The 22,056-nt window shown below is 48.6% G+C and overlaps 1 protein-coding gene across 1 annotated transcript in view; it reads left to right on the top strand.

The window, feature by feature from the left end:
• The first annotated feature begins 11,589 nt into the window (after positions 1-11,589).
• Positions 11,590-22,056, top strand: part of UBE2QL1 (ubiquitin conjugating enzyme E2 QL1) — a 36,402-nt gene continuing 25,935 nt past the window's right edge. Inside the window, exon 1 of the mRNA XM_079145316.1 lies at positions 11,590-12,949. Coding sequence (XP_079001442.1) covers positions 12,170-12,949 — 780 coding nt within the window. The 5' untranslated portion in view covers positions 11,590-12,169. The remainder of the gene's footprint in view (positions 12,950-22,056) is intronic.

Below are 22,056 nucleotides of genomic sequence, written 5' to 3'. Positions count from 1 at the left end.
GCAGTTGAATTATCCAAATAAACAGCACTTCTAGGCCACCACAGGGGATTGAGGAAGCTGAGACAAGGCCATGCAGGAAGAGTGACTCTTTGAGATCTTGGGTAGGTCATTTTCAGCATAGTGGGGATGGGTGTAACTGAGTGCATGCAAGAGACTTGCAGGAAGGAGGGACGATGGGGGGCAGGGTATGGAAGTAGGGGCTGGATCTGCTGCTTCTGATTCACTCTGGACTGGACCTGGGGCCGGGAATAAGTAGGCAGCTCAGCATGTGTACTTGATGTGACTGATCAAAAAAGCCCATGTCTCAATTGAGCAGCTTCTCCACCTCTCAAAACCCTTTAGAAAATATAAATGTCTTCTCAAATTCTCTGCCCTACCATGAACCTTCTATATTCTAAATCTGTGGTTGAAAACCAAAACGCTGTTTATATAATGAGTTTGAAAATATTAGAAGGCATTCTTCATGAATTCTGATAAGGATATTATTCTGTGCCAAGGCATCCTAATTATAAAGCTACACAATAAACCTCAATTCCAACAGAGTTATTCTTCTCTATCAGGCAGATGGTAATTGCTTTTAAATATGTGCATGCATGCATGTGCGTGTGTATGTGTGTATGTGTATACAACTCACGTCTTATCTGTTTTGAGAAAGTAATATCTATCTTTTTAAATTGCCCAATTTTTTGTATTCCGCAAAGACTAATTCTTAATAAAATATCTTTTCAGTAAATATTGCTGGCCTAGACAAAAAAGCAGCACTAAAAAAAAAAAAAAAAAAAAAAAAAAAAAAAAAAAAAAAAAAAACCAAGAAAGAAAGTAAAGAAAAAAATATTTTCTCAGAGAAAATGAGACTGCAAAGTGACAAAACTCAGAGGGAAGGACTAAGCTTTTGCTCCTAGCTACTTATAAATGCAGAGAACAAAATGAAGTTTTGTTTTTTTTTTTATTTTCCCGTGTGTGAACACACCCGGTACAGACTAGCCCACACCCCAGGGTAAAAGAGAGTCCTACACATGTTAGGAATAACTTAATGTGATTATTCCTGAGGTCTGACCAGGACAATTCCCTTTCTTTCAAATGGCTTCATGTTGAGTGCTTCAGCTCTAGCCCAGAATAATGTTCCCCTATCTATAAAATGCTTCATAAAAACAAGTATTTTATGCATGTGTGGGAAAGAGGTTACTCTGATTAGTGGAAGATAATGTAGGGTAGGATTTTAACACTGCAGATCAAAGAGTATTAGGAGGGAGTGAAATCAATTGAGCATCTTCTGAAAAACAGAATTATGGAAATTATGGAATCAACTGGATTAGGAGATGACAAAGAACATGTCAGACAGCTCTCACAGAGGAGGGGTAAGACTTGTGGCCTTTTCAGGGTTAAACAAGTCTGTTGCGGGTTCACCCAACACTCACCCTGCTGACAGAAAGGGTGAACACTGCCAGATGCTAAGACAAAAGGGGCTTGGAAGACCTGAATAGAGATCCAGCCAAGGAAGTGTCACAACCCTGGGAGGACCAGGAAATTCCACTGGATGGGTGACCAGGATCACATGCTAAAACAGCAATATCAGGGGCCCAGACACCAAACGGGCCAACCCAGCTCTGTCATCTCATGAGCTGGTTTCAAATAATAGGTCACGCAAGTGTGAGGCAAAGAGGAGAGGTGTGTCACCTGTGGACATTTTGAGAAAGAAGCCATTCTACTGATTTTTCTAGTAATCATGCACATGTATGTTAGAGCCCATTTCCATATGCCATAGGTCCAAAACACACATTTCTTGCAGAAATGTTCATAACTAAAGCAAGATAAAGGGCAAAAATGAAACACAAATATGGGTTTAGAGTTACAGAGGCAGCTCAGCCTCAACTTAGGCAACCCAAAATATCATTTACTCCTAAAATAAGTATGTGAATCTCTAACCACATCAGCATCTTGCACCCTTGTCTATCCAGATCTCATTCAATATGCAAATATGCCTGAGTTTTGGCAAACTATCCGATTCTAAAATGGTGATGGGACAGGAACAGTCCAACGGCCTAAGCATGACTCTCCCTTCTGTTGAAATTGCCATCATATTTGACACATTAACTTTTTTCCATCTTTTTTTCCTAGTTAACAATCTAAATCAAGCTGGAATTCAGTTTACTCTTCTGCCACCCTCGCTGTGTTTGAAAAAATTCCATGCCAGACTCTCAGACACCGATGTGTCCATCCAAGGGACTCATATCAGACACCAGATAGAACTCTTCCCTAAGCTCTGCATGGGCTTCTGGGACACCTGAGCCAGGGAAGCCACAGTCTCTGCTAACAAACAGCAGTCACAGCCTTTCACCGCAGGCACCTGGTGGCAGCTCCTCTCCCACACACTCCCAAGTGTCTGTGGGAACACAACCCCTTGAAACAGCGAGGGGGTTTGTAGAAGCAGGCTGCCCAAGCTGAGATGCTTTGAGACTCACAAGGAAGACACGCAGGACCGCGTGGATCACATGTAACAGAACCAACAAAAGCAAGATGGTGAACCAGTGAGACCAGGTCCTCCCTTTTGAGGCTTGACTGTGCCCAAGGAAAGCTGCTTCTCAACAGTCTGGCTGGTGGGGTTGTGCTGATCAGGAAAGACTTTTCTATTTAAATATTCATTCCTGGATTAATTCATTTAGGCACGTATCCAATCATCTAATGAGAATGCATCCAGAAATGCTATGCACTGAAAGATAACAGAAAATTTTATCTCACATCTCTCCTGAAGATATTCCTGGTGTATATTAAAACCATCTCTTTCTCAATCCCTTTTCCTTTTAACTATTTCCTTCGGTGTCAGGTGTTTGGTTAAGGTTGCTTTTCCTCAGCTGCATTGCCGTCTTTTGTTTTCTGTGGATATCTGTGTGTGGGGGGATCCCTACTCACAGCTGCCAGAGGCTGGTTCTGAGTTTTTCTCGTCCATGACTATGGAGGTGGGGCACACTTCTGGAAGGAGGGAACCAGCCCATTTCTGACATGTGCTCAGCAGCTTCCAGTTCTTCCTGGACTGCTAGTGACACTCATGTTGCAAGTGTGGGTGCATCTTCAGGTTTGCCCCCTGCCGGCACAGCCAGGAGCACCTGGGGAGACCTCAAGTCCTGCCCTGTCCTGTTCCTTGCCTCCACTCACTCTGGAGTAGTTCTGGCCTTAGCAGCAGAAGTCTCCTGCTGCAGACATTTTAGGCTGCATCCTCTGACTGTCTGCTCCTATCTGCACAGTCCTTCAGGGATTCCTCCAAATTCCAGGCCCACAGATGGTCTTCTTGCATGCTTGGTAGCAGTTGTGCTGCTGGGAATGAAAAATGCCACAGTCACCTTGGAACACAGTGTGGAAGTTTCTTATAAAAAGACTTCTGTATGGTAGGAAGGTATCTAGCCTTTGTCACAGGTATGCCACTCCCTGGCACTTACCCAAGAGAAGTAAAAATGTATGTCACAAAAAGTTTGTACATGAGCATTCCTAGAAGCTGATAAAATAGACAAAACCAGAAGAAGCCTAAGTGTCCTTCAGCAGGAAGATGGGTAAGCAGATGTGGCATACACACACAAAGAATGCTACCCACCAAGAGAAAGCATGGCACACAGGCCAGTCTGACATGAGATGATATAGTGATTGATAGAAGCAAGATAGAGACAGGACATACTGCATTATTCCACTCATGACGCACAGAAAACCAGCAAAACTAATTTATGGTGATAGAAATCAAAGCAGGGTGTCTCTGGTGGAGGGAGGGGATGACCTTGACAGGAAGGAAATGTGAAGGAACCTTCCAGAATGATGGAAATATTCTGTGCTTTGATTGTGGTGCAATTACAAATGTGCACACATTTTTTTTCAAAACCCACTGAATTGTGCAGTTAAGATCTATTTAAAATGGTTTTAAAATTAGATATTATTTTCGAGTACCAAAGTTGGAGAATTTATTCCTAATTAAATTTTTCAAAGCTGACATGGGAGCAATAAGACATTTATTGTCATACACTGCTGGTAAGATAAACAAAATGATTCAAATGATTCTATTACATTCTAATGCTTTGAAAATGCACAATAGAAATATAATACATGTTCTTGGTTTTGACGAAGGATGATATTGCACTCACCATCCCTCAATGGTGCCAAAAGGCAGAATCCACCTCCCCTCCTCAGAGTTCTAGCTGGGACCTATATTTAGACCTAATATTGAAGGTCGCATTGAATAGAGACACTACCTTGGCACAAAATCAGCTGTCATTTCACCCTTCCACACAACCAGAAAGTCGCTGTCTTTGCCTCAAGCAAAGATGAAAAGGACAGGGAGATGAGATTATTATCTCTGGAAATCTCTTTAGGACCAAACAGTTTCTTCTTCAGGGAGGAATGCATGACTCATTCAGCACTCAAGAATTCCTTCAACTGCCAGAGAAAATCTCTATTCTGTTATTACCAAAGCCAGCTCAGATCCCCCTTTTCTGCCCCAGGAGAGAAGCTCAGGACGGTCCAAGAGGAACTGCTCAGATGCCGTCACAGCGATGGTTTACGTGGGTCCTCCAGGGAGCTCACACCCCATCCACAGACTCCAACCTGACCACCCGATGCTGGAGCCATGAATGAACAGAGGGGCTCCTGCAGCTGCTGCAGCGGCCGAGCGTGTGCAGCCCGGGGCGAGCACCCCTGCAGCGTCTCCAGGTGAGATGTGAGCAGCTGACCCTCAGCACAATAAGCCTCTGCCTTGGCTTCTTCAGCTCTCCCTTTCTTCTTTGGTCCGTGAGTGCTTCAGTGTTTTTGTGACTACTTACCCGGATTAAATCTCTTCCACTGAAACACCTAACTTATCCTGTGTTCCTGATTGGATCCTGACTAATCCACAGCCCAATACCAGAAGTGGGTTCAAAGATCAAGACCATAAATCAACTTTGACCTGGGTCATGGTATCAGTGCCAGTAGCAAATTGGAAAATGGTCATTTGCATAAATCTGCAGCCTCACCAGGCCATAATTAGCACCACCCACGGTGGCCTGGGGTGACAGGCATATTGGAAGGAAAGTTCTGGAGAGAGCAAGCAGCTTCTGCACTTGACCGCTGAGGAACCAGTGATGGCAACTATGGAGAGTGGGGCGTGGGCCACTGCTGACAGCAACCTTAGAAATTTTTTTGAAAGAAGAGACACAGAGCTATAGCCATCTTGCAACCAGGAGGGAGCTGGGGTGGGAGGAAGAGTCAGAATAGGTGAATAGCCTGTAACAGCCCTCAAAGATCATAACTCTCAGGTCAGCTGGAAAAAAAAACCCAAAATTTGATTCTTGAGGTTGCAGAATTATAAAGTGCCTTGAATTCACAGCCAACTCAAATCTCTCCTGTGAGAATTAGCATTGACTGGTAATAAATGGTACCCTGGGAATTGAAATGAGTTGGGATTAAGATGATCAGTTATTATGGTTTAGATATGAGATGTCTCTAGAAAGCTCATGTATTAGACAATATAAGAAAGCTGAGAGGTGAAATGATTGGGTTATGAGAGTTTTAACCTAATCGTGCATTAATTCCCTAGAAGGGAGTAAGTGCGTGGTTGCTGTGGGCAGGCAGGGTGTGGCTGGAGGAGGTGGGTCAATGGGAATGTGCCTTTGCAGCATGTTGTCTCTGATGAGTGGAGTTCTCTCTGCTTCCTGGTGGCCACATCCTGAGCTGATTTCCTCTGCCACACCCTTCCACCATGATGTCCAACCTCACCTTGGGCCTAGAGCAGTGGAGTTGGCTATCTATGGTTGGAGACCTCTGAAACTATGACTGACAAATAAACCTTTCCTACTCTAAAATCGTTCTGGTCAGGTCTTTTGGCCACAGCAGAGAAAAGGTCGACTAAACAGCAGCCCTCCCTTGCTTAAAAGATCCTGTGCTAAGTGTACCCGAGGAACACGCCTTGCAAAGAAGTCTTACATACCACAAGGGGCCAAACGTCATGTCTGATCCAAGAGGCAGAGAGCTCATACACCCAAGGAATAGTAGGGTGGCATTAAGGAGCTCTGTCGGTAACCTGTGTCCCAGCTGGAAAGAGAGAGGGGAGGACTGTTCAGGCAGTGGCCAAGGAAAAGTGTAATGAAAAGCTCATGCACGAGTGATCTGAAGTCCATTTTACAGGATGGGCCTCTAAAATCCATCTATTAAAATCGAGCTATTAAAATCTCACTTAGGGGAAGTACATGGGGTGAAGACTTTGGCCTGCACCAAGTATCCTTCATCCTGTTTATTTCTAGTGAGTTTAAGACAGGCAGGTGCTATTCAGCTACAGATGACATCCTGCAGGCTACTTTGTATCTAAGTGTGACCTGGGGTCTGAGTAAAGCATCATATGCAACTTCCAGGCTATTTGGTTATAGTGATTTCTAGAATCTGGGAAAGGCATTGGCAGGGTCACCATGGAGGCTCCATGTGGACCACCCTGACCTATTACATAGGAGAGAAATAAACTTCTTACTTGATCGTCTAGATTACTTTTTGTTACAGCAAAATAGCTGGGGCTCTAACTAATATGAGCCATGTTATTTTAAAACACAAATAGAGCTAGGGAACCATATAAGATTTAAAATCTCATAAGACAGCTGAACCAAATGACATTATTCCAGACTCCTTGCAGTTAAGTCAAGGTCAGCCTGGTGCTAGGGATGCTACCCCCCATCGCCTGGCCCAGTGCATGTGGCAGACTTCCTCAACTGATGATCACACCCTCCTCTAAGCCCAGCACCAATCCTTCCCCACACCCCACTGCTGCCAGCTTTGGCTAACTAATCCAAGCTGGTGAGGAGAGAAAACCCACTTTCCCTGCTGAGTTAGGTTTGGATAGAAGAGAGCAAACAGGTGGTCACCGAAGCAAAGACTTTGAGAAGCAAGATGCAGCGTGAGGGCGCAGTGAGTTAGGGAAGGGGGTTGAGAGCAAAATGAAAGGAGCGAGTACAGTGTGCACGGCACTACTCCTAGCAAGGGCAGGCTAACTTGGCCCGAAGTCCTTGGCTAAAAGCAACAGAGGTCATCCCAACTGTTGCAACCAAAAGGGAATGTACCGATGTCACATGAAGAATCTCTAGGAGGTCAGAAATTCTATTCAGGGGCTGCCACACAGCCTGGAATGTCACCCAGATTATAACATTGAACCATCCCTGTGAAGAAGCCTGCTCCACCCAGAGTCCAACCTCTAGATGGAACCATGAACCCTGAGCTTCAAAGCAGCCTCAGGAAGCTGGGCAGGGCTCCTCTACCCACTCACCCAGGACAAGCCTCTGCAGTCTTCCATCTTCCACCTCGAAGTTCTGTCAGGCTGAGAACAGATCACATGCCTGTGCCCAGCAGCAAGGCCATCTGGGAAAGTGAGTTCCCCAGCTTCCTGGAGGCAAGGATCATAGGAGCTGTATCAGTCATCCACCCTTACATAGCAAATTGCCCCAAAGCATGATGGCCATGTATTTGCTACATTATCTTGGGCCAGCTTAATTTCTCTGTGCTTCAGTTTATAGAACTAAAGGAAGAGACAAAGAGCCCACTTCATAGGGGTGTAAGGAAGATAAGCAGGTCTGTGTGGATGACACTTAAGATACAGAACACGCCTTGCAAGCACAGGCTTTGCTGATGGATAAGTGAGTGGTATAATGGGTTCTGTGACCTTGTAATGGCACAGATACACGCATAAAATGTTTTTCAACATTGACAGTGACCTTAACAATCTACTTCAAGGAAGAAAAAAAAAAACTATGTGCATGAATTTTGTTCGGATATTTTTTTAAACAAATTGGGCAATTTATTTGTTTGTTTTATTTTTGATACTGGAGAGTAAACCCAGGAACACTTTACCACTACATTTTTTTTTTTTTTTAATTTTGAGACAAGATCATGCTGAGGTTCTCACTAAGATGCCCAGATAGGCCTCAAATTTTTGATCCTCCTGCCTCAAACTTCAGAGTCACTGAGATTATAGGTATGTACTACCATGCTCAGCTCTGGGTCAGATATTTTGAGGTGGAATGGTGTCTTGGTGACCTTATGAGATTGGTGCTTATTGGAAACAGGATGAACCAAAATAATTGGGAGATATTCCTTTGAGGCAAAGTTCATGGAAAAGCACAACTTCTGCCTCTGTATCAAAATTGCAACTACAATTGGAGAGAGCCAGTACCTGTGAATGCTCATGGGACAAGCCTTTGGCAGGTGCAACTCAAGACTCAGGTGATCCACCTATTGTGATGACCACCTTCCTTCCCTCCCTGTCTTCCTGTCCTGCTGGATTGAATCGGGCTCTGGCTGCAGATTCTGACCATTTCTCTTCCCAACCCCATCACTAGTTGAGACCCAGAGTTGTCCATAGAGATTATTTTATTTAACTAAATGCACTGTCTTCAACTACCCCACAGTTGTTAACTTTTAATGTGACTACTTTTTAGAAATTTCTGTAACATTTTCTATCATAACAGCAACAGGTTCCTTTTACAAATGTTTGAAAATCAAGTAAAAGGCAATAATGGTTACAACAAAATGTAACTGTCACACTGCTGGTCGAGGGACTTACCTGTTCATTCCTCTGGCAAGACAGAACTCTCTGAAGTCTTCTGAGAGTGGAAAAGGAGGGGATTTGAGGGACCTCACAGGCCTTTCTGCCTACCCTGACCATCCCGCAGGTGAGTGACATTCTGGATTCATGTGCTGGAGAGGACAGAGGAGGGAACCAGCTGAGAATAACCCACTGTTCTAAAGTAATAACTGTTACCATTCAAAATGTTCTCTTTCTAGACTTTCCCCTACGCATACCATAGTTTTATATAATTGTAGCAACAGTCTGTATACAATCTTGCACTCTGCTTTCTCACTTAAAATTAAGTAGATCATAAATATTTCCATTTTCTACATAATCTTCATACCTGTAACATTGCTGTTGTATAATATACTCTTAAATGAACTAGGAGTCATGTTCTTAACAATTCCCTTCCTGTTTAAATGTTGGTTGTTTCCCATTTTTAACATTTGGCTTTAGCCTTTTGAAGAGTTGATCCAGGACCCTGCATTTTAGATAGAGAGACAACCTGTAAGAAGCCACTGTCCCCCGGGGTCAACCTGTCCTGATTGCGCCTCTTCTCCCAGCATCAGTATCAATCACGTCCTTTCACACTCAAACAATATTCACAACCAGACGAGAAGTTATATAATCACTGTTTTTAGTCTGTTTTCTGCTCCTGCAATGAAATATCTGAAGCTGGGCAATTTGTAAAGAAAAGTGGTTTATTTGGGTCACAGTTTGGGAGGTTGAAAGTACAGATAGCGTGACACCCGCTCTTTTGAGAGCCCTCTGGCTGTGGCACGTAACGGCGGGTGGTTCCTGGTGGAAGCACTCGCAGCAGTGCCTGGGAAGACAGAAAGTCAAAGAGCAGAGAGGGCCAGTACTGAGCTCCCACTGGCCCTACCTCTTATAGGCACCACCACCTCTTAACATCACCATGTGGAGGACCACGCTTCCAACACCTTGACCCCAGGGGGACACACGCGCCACACCCAAGCCACAGCAATCTGCCAAGCAAGCATTCCAGTTAGCAACAAAGGCCTTATAGGCAGCCGTCTAGGCCATTTCCAAACCACACCCAGTGACCTTCCTGCTCCAGGTGGGAACAACCACATCACAAAGTCTCTGAGTCCTAGTCCAAGGTTAACTCGTCAGTGACAATCCCACTCAGGGGCTTTCTCATCCCCTGGATGAGGCTAATGCCTTGCCTGGATCTGAGGCCCAGCAAAGCAGCTGATGGGGCAGCTGACAGACAGTAAGTACGGGGCCTGGAGGCAGAGGTCCCCAGTGCCCAGCAAGCTGATCCTCCCCTCCTAGCACATGGCTCAGTGGGCCACCTGCTGGGCCTCCTTAACTCAGTTTCTTCACCAATAATATGGGCCTGTAAAACCTGAGAGTGTTTCCGAGGAAGTTAAATAATAAAGCATGGAATGACTGCTTCTCCTTCTTCAGTATCAATTTTCAACCTTCTCTTACCCCTTCCCTTTTGTCAAATGAACTCACAGGACTTTGCAAGTAGACACTGTCATCTTCCTTCTCTCCCTATCTTAAATTACACACACACACACACACACACACACACACACACACACAAGTTGGACAGAATAAGGTCACAAAACAAAATTAAAAACCCACGAGGCAAGGACAAAGAGGCCCTGGTCTGCCTCAGGTAAGATCTGAGTAGCCTGGGTTACAACACTGTCCTCAGTTCCACCCACCTGACCATGGAGGGGCTGCCTAGGCTTCCAGGGAGCGTATCTGTCTCCTGTCCCTCCCTCTCTGTTGCCGCAAACTCAACCCTCCCTCCTGTTAGACATCCCCAAGAAATAAAGGGACCCCAGCTCCTCCAGGCCTGTATCTCCACCAGGGCCTGAAGAGGTATCTTATACAGTTAATTTTTCTAATCATTTGGAAAAAGTGAAAATGGCAAAAGATATCAAGAACAAAAGTCAACATACTGTCCGGATGGATCTTTCCTGAAATTAACAGCCAAATCTCTAATGAGGTGGGGGTTAGAATCTTAAGCCATTTCGTTTTGGGGTTCATGATGTTTCCTGTATGTCCTAGACTTCACCCTTGAACAATCGAGCCACGTGCACCGAGAATGTCCTAGAATTCTCAGGACCTTCCATCTTCTGGGGGCCTGAACTCGCTTTTTTATTTCACCAGATTAAAAATAAGATTTTCAATGCGTCGACGAAAGAGAGGAAAGGGAGGACTGAGAACCTCAGGACGACGAAGGGCAAAACCCTCCCGTTCCGCGCGGTCAGAGGTCAGCGCGGGTACTGCACTCATGGGCGCAAACCTGGCTGCTCGCACCTGGGGCACTGGCCAGCACCAGGAGTCTGATGCGCTTCTCCGCAGCGTTTTGGAAACAAGCCACCCGGCACACTGCTTGGCGGTCCCTTCCTCCGGAGACCCTGCCACAGAACACAGAGACAGCCAGCAGGAGGAGCGGAGCGGGTCAGGGAGCGGGGGAGTGAATTGGCCAAACGTTCGCCTTTACCGATGTCAGGACTCGCGGGTCTGTTCTTTTGGAGGTTTGCAGCGGGCTGTGCTCCCGCATCCCGCCCCCGCTAATCCTGATTCTTCGATCGGTCCTTATGAAGCGTCCAGCCACTGGTTTTTGACGCCCGATCCCCCGAATCTGCTGTGCGGGGATACTGGTCACCATCTGATCAGAAGGAATCAATGAACAGGTTGCTTTCAGCCCTTCCCCTCTGGGCTGTTCTAAGAAGGTTATGTGCAGCCTGCGGCTCGGGCTGGGGTCTACAGCGGATCCCGGACAGACAGACCCACTGCCTCTGAGACCCCATTAGTGCGCGCAGGCAGCCCCCTCCCCGGGCCCCTCCCTCGCCGCCCCTGTGGGCTTGGGGCTGCGAGCCCACCGCACCGCTCTCCCAGAAGCCCGAGCCGGCGGGCCGGGCGCGCACCGCTGTCTCCCCCCAGCGGCCGAGCGCGTGTCGCCGCGGGAGCCGGGCGGCGGGGGTGGCACGGCGCAGGCAAGCCCGCGGCTCCGCCCCGCGCCCCCCCACTCGGCCGGCAGTGCCGCCCCCTCCGCGCCGCGCTCGCCTCAGACGGAGCAGCCGCCTCTGCAATGTCAGCAGCCGCAGCGGCGGCGGCGGCGGCGACACGAGCGGCAGTGGCCCGGGCCCCGTGGTAGCCGCCAGCGCGCCACGGCCGGGCAGACGCTCACGGTCGGAGCCCACGGCCATCTCGCTGCCTCCGGGGCGCTGCGGACGACTCTGCGCGCCCCGGCGCGGCGCTGGACTCGGGGCCAGCCGGGCTGCGGCCGCGCACAAAGGACCGCGGACACTGGGAATCCGAGGGCTGCGTCCAGGGGCCGACCCAGGGACGGCTAGCCGCGCCGCCTCTCCTCCACGCCTCCCCTCCCTGGGCGGCCAGAGCCGGAGCCGGAGCGGGGCCCGTCATATGACAGCGGCGACACAGCAGCCTGCGAGCGCCCGTGCCGCCCGCTCCGCTGCGCCAAGGCCGCCGGCGCCTGGGGTGACTCGCGCCGCACCCCACTGAGTGGTCGCCCGTAGCCGCCGCCCCGCGACCCCCGCGTCCCGGCTCGCGGGCTCCGGGGGCAGGAGCCCAGGGGAGCCCCCAGCCGGCGCCGAGCCTAAAATGGCCACGCTGCTCCGTAAAATCGGGCTCATCCGCCTGCACAACCGGGACACCGAGGACCCCAAGCACCACCACAACCACCGCGGCGGCGGCGGCGGCCCGCAGAGCGCGTCGCTGCGCGGCAAAGGCGGCGCCAAGAGCGGCGGCCACAAGCAGCAGCAGCAGCAGCACCCCGGGGGCGCGGGCGACTCGAGCCCGGGGCCCGGCAAGGGCAAGGGAAAGCGCGCGGCGGAGCTGGCCCCGCGCGACAAGCCGCCGCAGCCGGCGGCGGGGGCGGCGGGGGCGGCGAGCGCCGGGGGCCCCCGGGAGCGGGCAGCGGGCGCCAGGGCGGGGCCGGGCCCCGCGGTAGCGGCGGCGGCCGCGGGCGGCAGCCTGGTGCCCGCCGCGCGCCAGCAGCACTGCACGCAGGTGCGCAGCCGGCGGCTCATGAAGGAGCTGCAGGACATCGCGCGCCTCAGCGACCGCTTCATCTCCGTGGAGCTGGTGGACGAGAGCCTCTTCGACTGGAACGTGAAGCTGCACCAGGTGGACAAGGACTCGGTGCTGTGGCAGGACATGAAGGAGACCAACACCGAGTTCATCCTGCTCAACCTCACCTTCCCCGACAACTTCCCCTTCTCGCCACCCTTCATGCGGGTGCTCAGCCCGCGCCTGGAGAACGGCTATGTGCTGGACGGCGGCGCCATCTGCATGGAGCTGCTCACGCCCCGCGGATGGTCCAGCGCCTACACAGTGGAGGCCGTCATGCGCCAGTTCGCCGCCAGCCTGGTCAAGGGCCAGGTAAGACCCGCGGAGTGGGGTGGGGGACTGGGGGTGCGGGACGGCGATCCGACCCACGGGGCCAGGTGCACCCCGCCCCAGATGGGAGAGAAGGGCTGGGGCCTGCGGCCACCTCGCTCCTGGCCCGGGGCTACTCTTTCTGCGGGGTCAGACTCTTTCTTAATGAACCTCCCGCCAAGGGATGCTTCTGAGTGCTTCCGCCTCTTTTCCCTGAACAGCCTCCCTTTCCCTGCGTCTCCATCCTGTCGCTCCTGGTCCCCTGTCCTGGCCCTGCGGATGTCTCTGGTCTCTTTAGCTTGCCCAAATTCATATTCATATTTCTCTGTCCCCTCCTTCCTCGGTCCCTCCATCCCTCCCTCTTTCCCTTTATCACCCTCCCATGTCCTCTTCCCTTCCCTTCTATTCCTTCTGTCCCTTAACCGCTCCTGTTCTCCCCCTCCCATCTCCATACTGCTTTCCCTTCCCTTTCTCCACTCACTAGAATCGCCCCATTCTCCTGTCCTCCCCCTTTTCTCTGCCTCTCCATCCTGTCTGTTCAGCTCATCTCCTGCCCTTGTAATCTACGAAGGTGGGAACTTTTTGTGTAGCTCAGTACCTAAGTGTCTGTCCTAGCACATGGCATCCTGCCTCCTCTCCCAACACAGGTTTCCTTCTCAGGCCTCTCTGAAAGCCAGCTGCCTGCAGGTGACCCCTCTCCCCTGCTCCTCCTCCTTAGCTGCATCCCCTGTAAAGATGAAATTTGTGCTCTTGAGAAATCTCTCTAGAGAGTAGACAAGCAGAGGTGTGTTTTGAGCCCTTCCTTAAGTGACAAGGCCAGACCCCATCAAGGCAATGTCTGTTGTCCCTGGCCAGACTCCCTTCCTGCCTGGTATTGCTCCTTTCCAGAACCTCTGGGGTAGCCCTCCAGGTCTTGATCTCTTTCAGACCTTTACTTCCTTGTCCCCAGGGTGGAGGTTGGGTGTTGTCAGGGCTAAAGATTTTAACACAGAGGAAGTCTGAGCAGGTCACCTGAGTCTTTTCCCTTATTGCACCAGGTCACTGGTTTGTGGGAAAGAAGCCCCATAGTAGGTGAGAGCAGAGAATGGATTTTCTGATGTGCTCCTCCTGACTGCAGGCAGGAGCAGCGCGGCTTTATCTTCCCATACTATGCGTTCTTGACCGTGCGCGCCGCGTTCTGTGGCGTCCTCCTGAATTGATATTAAACATTACTGGATAAAATTATATTTCTGTAGGTGTCTTTTAGATTTATGGAGAATCCTTGTTTTCTTAAAAAGACCCTGAGTGACCTCCTCTGGTCTTTCCAGGTCCCCCAATCAGAGGGATCAGTTCTTCCCCTGCCTGTCTCTGTCCCTTGCACTGCAGGGGGTTTCACACTAATCAAAAGACGCTTGTTCAGCCCATTTCACTAGAGGTGGAACTCCTGGAATTCCAAACAAATCGCATCTTAACTCCAGCAGAGAAGGTCACTTAATTCTTGAACCATCCTGCCAGTCCATCTTTTCCAGGGCCCCTGTTTCACATATTTCTTGAGTTGGGCATAGGATGGCTGTAACAGCTCTAGAAAGACACCTTTAACTGAGCAAGGCTCGGTGCTTTCACGTCAGAGCTCTCTTCGTGGTGCTATGGGGAAACGTTGGGTCAACTGCAAGGTACATGTGATTGAGTACGAGCCATCAGGGTCTCGGTTTATTTAGCAAGCATGATTTATATACAAGATGTAGAAAAATATTCTACTGAAATACCTTGGTTGTTCATTTCTTAAATCGTTGCTAATCAGAATTTTTTGGACTTATCTATCATCGCCTTTCATTCTTTACAGCAAAGATGTCTTTGAGGTCAGAGGCAGAGAACTGTAATTTTGCCTTATAGACTCACAGAGTGGAATCATAACATTTTAGACTTGGGAGAGATCTTAGACGGTAGCCTTCACTTTGGAAAATGCAGGAAAAGAAGGATTTAAACGAGAAATAAGGAAGTTGTTTTTAAAAAGAGAACTGTCTCCGTAGATTAAGTGTTTTTCCATTTCTGCATTGAATAACAACAGTCGTATTTGGCACCCATAAGCTTCTCTTAACATACACAAGTCTTGGTGTATACATTCACTTTCTTTGTAATCCAAATTGAGAGTCATGCGTTCAGTTTGCAAATTGGAGGCTTCATTATTGAAAACAATTATCACCATTTTTATGTATTTGATAAAATCTTAAATGAACTCAGCTTCTCCCACCTAGCAAATTGTATCACATTATCTATTGACATTTGGAATGATGTTTAAAACTCAGCATTTTTAAAGATATCAATGCAACTTCTTCGCATTTTCCATGCTGGCTTCAACATACGGGGTTCTCCAAAAGAGGGTAAGGTATGGTACACATGAAATTGTCAAATGCAATGAAAGGATTGAAGAAGGGATTATCATTTATGTTTTAGGGTTCTATGCACAGAAGGACCTGGATGGTCTCGGGTAATCTAAGCGTCAGGTGCCTTTGCATCCCTTGGACAATCCACTACTCGCAGGTTGTTTGCTGTACATAAAGCAGTTGCCAAATTATTTCCATGGTTAAAGGTAATGTGCTTCAGGAAAGCAATCAAAATACCTGATCAAGTGTTGAAAGAGAACCGGATGCTACCCAACCAATAATAACTTTAAGAATCATAATATTCCACTTACATTTCTCTGTTGGTTGGGATTTCTTTTTTAGGACTCAATCTTTTAAGCTGAGAAATTAGAAAAGGCATGTTTGCCTCTTTCATATAGGAAAACACCACTTAATGTCAACTCTGAATTAAAGACACACTGTTTTTCTATCTTTAGAGAAGCCTCAGAACAATTTTAAGATTTCACGTATAATACCATTAAAAATATCTGCTTAGCAGCTTTGTGTACAAAAGTTTAGATTTATCACATGATATGAGAAATTCAAGTCATTTCATGAAGTTTTTACCTGACTGGATCTCTGCTCCATGTTATCAAAATCTCTTTCCTATTGCATTATGAATTGTGGCTATTGTAAATTAAGTGATTATATAAATTTCTCACGATAATTTCTCTGTAGAAGTAGCCACACGAATCTCCTGTCTGTGACTAAACCTTCTTCACTAAACAGAGGCATTTTAGTTCTGCACCAATGAAATGAAAAATCCTGGGGCCTTTAAAATGAACTGGTGAGAATGTTCAAAGAATACTTTTAGACCATTGTTTGCATCTTTTATCATTTACTGAGCCAAAAGATTACAATTCATAGTTCCTATGTGGAATTTTTGACATTGAAAAGTGTAGGATTTATGTCTTAAAATTAAAGGAAACTAACAGCAACCCAGCACCACACTAGCAGATAGTGGACCCGCCAGAAGCTCCATATCCAAGATTGCCCAAGGCAAACGGTAAACCTGGACAAACTAGCACTGCCTGGTGGGGTCCTTGCTGCTCCCCCAGGGTTGCAACACTGAGATGGCGGCATGAGTGGCCAGCGACCCTGTCCTTGCAGCTGTGTGAGCAGCAGGGTCCAAAAAAGGCCACTGGATTGTGCACTGACTCACTGTTGTGCTTTCTCACCTGTGCACTCTGAGTGTCCCCCTTTTTAATTAATTGGACATTGCCAGTGGCAGGGAACCAGATGGCAGCTGAGTGACAGTTCCTCGCCCCTCCCAGTCCCCTCAGAACTAACCCTACCAGTCTGACAGTGCGGATTTACAATGGTGTCAGTAAGCAGCTAGCGTTCCCATTTGTCCACGTCAAGCTCGGGGCCAGCTGAGTGCGCAGGGTGCTCAGCCTCCCTGGGTTCTGCTCTGAGGACAGTCACTGTACAGGGAGGAAACTGCAGCTCCACACAGTCAGGTCGACTTCCTGGAGCTGGAAGTTCCCGTGGCTGGCCGGCTTCCGACACCCAGCAGAAGCAAAAGCTGCCCAGAAGCGTGGTCAAGCCCAGGCCTCCCAAGCACCTGGCTGTTTCTAGGCTGTCCTTTGTTAATTGTGACCCAAGTGACAATCACTATATCCACTATATCCACAGAGAAGAGCCACAAGCCAGCCATCAGCAGCAGGCTCACAGAATGACAGGAGTAAAACATCTGGGTGTCTTGTTTTTGAATTAAAAATTAGTAAGCAATTTCAGGACAGTATGTTTGCCTAACAGTGCTAGTTCCCTGGAGATTTATTAATAAAGGAAAGTGACAGATGTCACCCTTTATCTGAGTGTCATCATGAGTAAAGGGCCCTGCAGCTCGACCTTCTTCAGTGAAGTCCTGAGCACCAAGGTCGGCTTTAGCACTTTTGTCTACACTGTGGAGTCACTGGGAACTGTGTCCGTGTGCACGCACACACAGATGACATAAAAACCCTTCTGCAGAATGCCCTCCGGATTCTAGACCTGGACACAGCACTTGACCCATGACCGTAACGTTACCACCTCTCGTAAAGAATACAAAGAGGGTCAGCCTCTGAGTTCCTGAAATCTTTGGGCTTCCAACCTACTACAACTGACACAAACGTTCTGAAAGCACTGTGTTAGTTTTCTAGAGCGGCTGTAACGAAGGACTACAGACTGGGTGGCTTAAATGACAGAAATTCATTCTCTCACGGCTCCGGAGGCTGCAAATCCAAGATCCAGGTGTGAGCAGGGCTGGCTCCCCTTTATCCTCACCTGATGTCTCTCTGTCCCTATCTCCTCTTCTTAGGAGGACAACAGTCCTGTGAGATAAGGACCACCTTCATGACCTAGCTTGACATTGATTTAAAGACCCCATAAGTTAAGTCCCACCCTGACTCCTGAGGACTGAGAGCTGAGCATATGAATTGGGAAGAAGGAAATAGCAGCACTGTAACAAGCCCCAACAGGAGTGTGTTAGCCAAGACCACGTCCCTGGAGGTGGATTTCTCTGGAGGCGTTGCTGGTTTGAAAAGCAAGTCCTCAGTGAAGGCCGGCTTAGGTGGGGAGGCACAGGAGGCGCGGTTCACCTGCAGGGGGGAGGAGGGAAGCTCAGGTGTTCAGAGGGAGCTGGGGACAGCTGGAGTGGAAATGGTGCCATGGGGCAGGGGGACCATGCGGTCTGATCCACCCAAGCAGGCCTGGTGGTATCCTTATGAGTCACTGCCATTTTGCCCTGAGCAGCGTGGAGGGCACAGATACTGACCACTGGCCATGGCTCTGCAGCCTGAGGTATTGATATGCCTGACTGTTCCGAGAAAAAATAGTTACTTGTTCTTCTATCAAGTAGGGCAGAAGGAGGACGCAGACGGGACTGTGTGTCCTAAAATAGCCCCACGCCAACCTGGAGAGCTCCCCCGGAGAGCTCCCGCCCCTGCTCTTAGGACAGTTAATAATAGGAGCCGCCTCCGTTACCCTGAGTGGTGGCATTTGAGAACAGGAACCTGTAAGAAGATGGTGCGAGTATGTATTTGTCACTCTTCTGGTTAAGAGGTGGGAAGGCTTGTTCTTCTGAAGGGCCAGCATAGGTTGGTTTTTGCTGTCTGTAGGCATGTGTCCCCATGGGATAGTAAGTGGGAGCTCCCGTGAAAGCCTGACCCCAAGCCCTCATGTCTCCTTCCTCATCCCCTGCTGTCAGTTCACCTGGATCCAGGTGTACACATTGTGCCAGGTGTACTAGTGCCATGTTGGGGACAGACAAGGGACCACTTTACGTGGCTTTTGTATTAAAAATAATGATCATTTAAAATAAACCAACCAGCTGCTCATAGGGGTTCTTCAAGCCACGTTCCTGGTGTCCTTGAAGCACAGATGTTGCCACCCTAAGATAGAGAGGAATGGAGACGGGATAAGTGACAGCATGGGTTGGTCCTGTCCTTTCTGCCAGTGGTTCCCAGGGCACTCATTGCCCTGGGGCAGTTCTGACTCAGCCTCTCAAAGCCCAGTGCTGTAGAGAAGACTGTCCTCAAGCCAAGCCATCCGAAGCCACTCCTACAACATAGACGGGAGGGAGGGTAAGCCCTGAGAGAGAAAGTGTGCTCACTGAATCCTCCATCAGACCCAGCTTTGGAGGGCAGGGCCCGGGGCATGCAGACCGGTGGAAGTCCGTTGGTTAGCACAGTGCATGCACTGAGGGCCGCAGCAGGCCAGGACTCACCAGCAGCGATGGTGGAGAGGGACGTGGGAGGCAGCTGCCACAGAGAGCCCACTGTCCTCGGGAATTATGCAGGCCCCAGTCACATTTGGTTCATATTTGGAGAAGTGCCCGTTTGTTGGCTATCCATGGACCTGACAGTTGGCAGTAGCCTGGATGTGCACTGGGGACTTGGGCCAGGTGGGGTCCTGAGGTCATAAGTGTCTTCAAACACTCTCAGAGAGAACACTCTACTGGAGGGTGGTCAGGGTTGACTTGGATATTGTTAGCATTTCATTGCCAGTAAATGGAAGGATCATGCATGTCCCAAAATCCACCAAGGAATTGTTATAATGCCAAAAGTACTCCCAGTAATGACCATGCTTTCCTGCCTAGTGAGTTGGCGAGCTAAGTGAGCTGTTCAGGTTACTTCCTCACGGCTGTCCTCATCCTTCATTCAGTCATTCAACACCCATTTACTGAGGGTGTACCATGATTTGGCCACCTTAGCGATGATACCCTTGTCATTCCCTCTGCAATCCTTCCCCTTTCTGTGTATTGTCCCTGGTCCTGACCTGGTCTACTCCCCGGCCCATGGATCCTGGGAGGCTGGGAGGAAAGCACCTGATTGCAAAGCAAGGGAAAGAAACAGATTGGAACCAATCAGGGAAGAGCTGGAAGACCAGGCCAGTGTGGCTGCAGAAGCAGGAGAGTAGCTGCTGAGCTGCCCTACCCAGAGGGAAGCTGGCCACCTGCCTGAATGCCTGCAGAGCCCCCACCCATCTTCCTGTCCCCTTCGTCCTCCCTGCTGCCACCTGCATGGTCCCTCTAACCTGTAGACCTGGTTTTCTCAGATCCTCCAATATGACCTTTGCAGACTTAACAGCCCACGTCCCCAGCCCTGCCCACCATGGCACACTCGCCCGTGCTCCATGGCGCCCACTGTGGGGTTTCTCCTCCACCAGCCTCTCTTGTCTGGAAAGCACTGTAGTCCTGTTCACCAGGCAAGCCCCTGACCATCCTTCCAAACCCTGCCAAGTCGCCCAGCTCCTTGCAAAGGGCCCCTCACTGCTCCTCCAAATGAAGAGCTGGCTTCCTCCCCTAAACCCCTTGAGGCAGAGAATTGTTCGTTTCTGAGCCTATTTTGCGAGGCTCAGGAAAGGGCTGCACCCTTGGAGCCTCTTCTCTGCACACAATGTCCAACACACTGTGTGTGCCAAACAGATGTGCTTGTTGTGAGATTCCGTTACCGGGGCAGACCCCGTGCCCTTCGCTCTGAGGCTTCCTGAGGCGCGACCCAGGAACAGAACATGCACGGGCGCTCGCTGTGGGCCGGCTGCTCGCCAGCGGCTGTAGGCGGATCGTTTCATTAAAGCCTCATTAAAGCTGTTGTCACTCCCATTTTGCAGGGGAGGAAACTGAGACCTGCAGAGGTTAAACCACATGCCACAGGCACATGAGTGAAAAGACCAGACCTGGGCTGCCCCAGCAGTCTGGTGCTAGACCCAGCCAGGAGCCTCTGGAGCTTGGTTGGTCCGCACAGGTGCGCATGGACATTGCAGTGGACCGGAACTGATCCATGGAGGGCCTGGGTGTTAGCCGTGTGCCCATCAAATCCGACACATGGTCCTGAATGATCTATTTGGGCAAATATATTGGTCCATCTTCCCCATAAACTTGTTGTATCTCTTGTGTGAAATGGAAGAATGCTTTAATTTTTTCAAACTGTAGAAGAAAGATAATTATTGCTATTTTGTTTCTTCTATATACAAAAGAGAAAGGCATTTTAAAGGTTCTGAAAATAACTCGAGAAAGTGCTTTCTGAACATAATTATTACATTGGTGAAATCACTCAGATTGAAGAAATTACTGCTTTAAAAATAATTTCCGTAAAATAAAAACCAATTCTCCGTCACAATATTTGGCAAGAATTCCCAATGATTTTTATTGAGTTTTTGGATGAGGGAGATAAGGAAATGCTATCACTTGGTGATAAGCATTACATGTTAAGTTGAAGGTATTCATTTCACTTGGGAATTGAAGGGCAAATTTCCAGAAAAATATTATAAAGGTACTTTCCATTTTTCTATCTTAAATCAGACATTTCCAAAATTCAGAGCATGGAGTTATGAAATTTATTATATAGCAGTGATAGTGAAAAGCAGCTATTAATATTTAGGAGCTTGGATATTTCATGCACACGATTGTTAGAAACGATTATTTTATCCTTACTGATACTGTTAGGGTGATGTGTGAGTATCAGGCTGGGTGCCCAGTTTGCTTCCTTAAAGTTGCCAGTCAGGAATTGCTTATACTGCTAAGATTCTTTCGTGCTGGGGTTCTTGGTGGCTAATGACATTCCATGCTCAACTCTGCTTCCCAGTGAAGGAAAAAGAGAAATATCAGGGAAGAAACTTACCAAAACCTGAATCTGTTACAAGCTTACATTAATTGTAAGTAGTTGACTGTTATAAACCTTTAAAATGTGACTGGTTAAGAGTCATCAAAATGCTATGTGAATCACAGTTTCTTTAACCTCACCTTTGCAAAGGGACTGTGGTTCATCCTTCATCAAGACTGGATTGTGTCTGAGAACTCACCCCTGCGGGGGAGATGGGAGGGCTGCCCTCCCTCACTTCTCCTCCTTGACTCTTCCTCTCCCCTCCCCCTCTGGCAGGCTGGCTGGGGAAGGCCAGGACAGCCAGGGGAGGACAGCAGGGGAAGCCCCTTCGTCCCTGGACAATACAGGGAGTCATGCAGTAGGGGCCCCTGATCCAGCTCTTCAGAGCCCTGCTACTGATTCCCTCTGGTCTCTTTCACAATGTGAAGCATCCTGACCAGAGAGAACTCATACAGGACAGTTTCTCTGAACCAACCCATAAAATCATGTAAAGCTTAAAGGACATGACCATAATCATAAATGAAACTAATCTAATAAAAAGTGAGCTTGAACGCTACTGAATTGAATCAGGGTGATGATTTTATTAGTAATTTTGCTGAAAAGGCAATTCTGGCATCTGCCTTTTTATTAATAAAAGACATGGAGG

This window comes from Sciurus vulgaris (genome assembly GCF_902686455.1).
Source record: "Sciurus vulgaris genome assembly, chromosome: 6".
Classification (NCBI taxonomy): domain Eukaryota; kingdom Metazoa; phylum Chordata; class Mammalia; order Rodentia; family Sciuridae; genus Sciurus; species Sciurus vulgaris.
The sequence above is the reverse complement of the archived record's forward strand: the minus strand, read 5'-3'. Positions and strand labels throughout refer to the sequence as shown.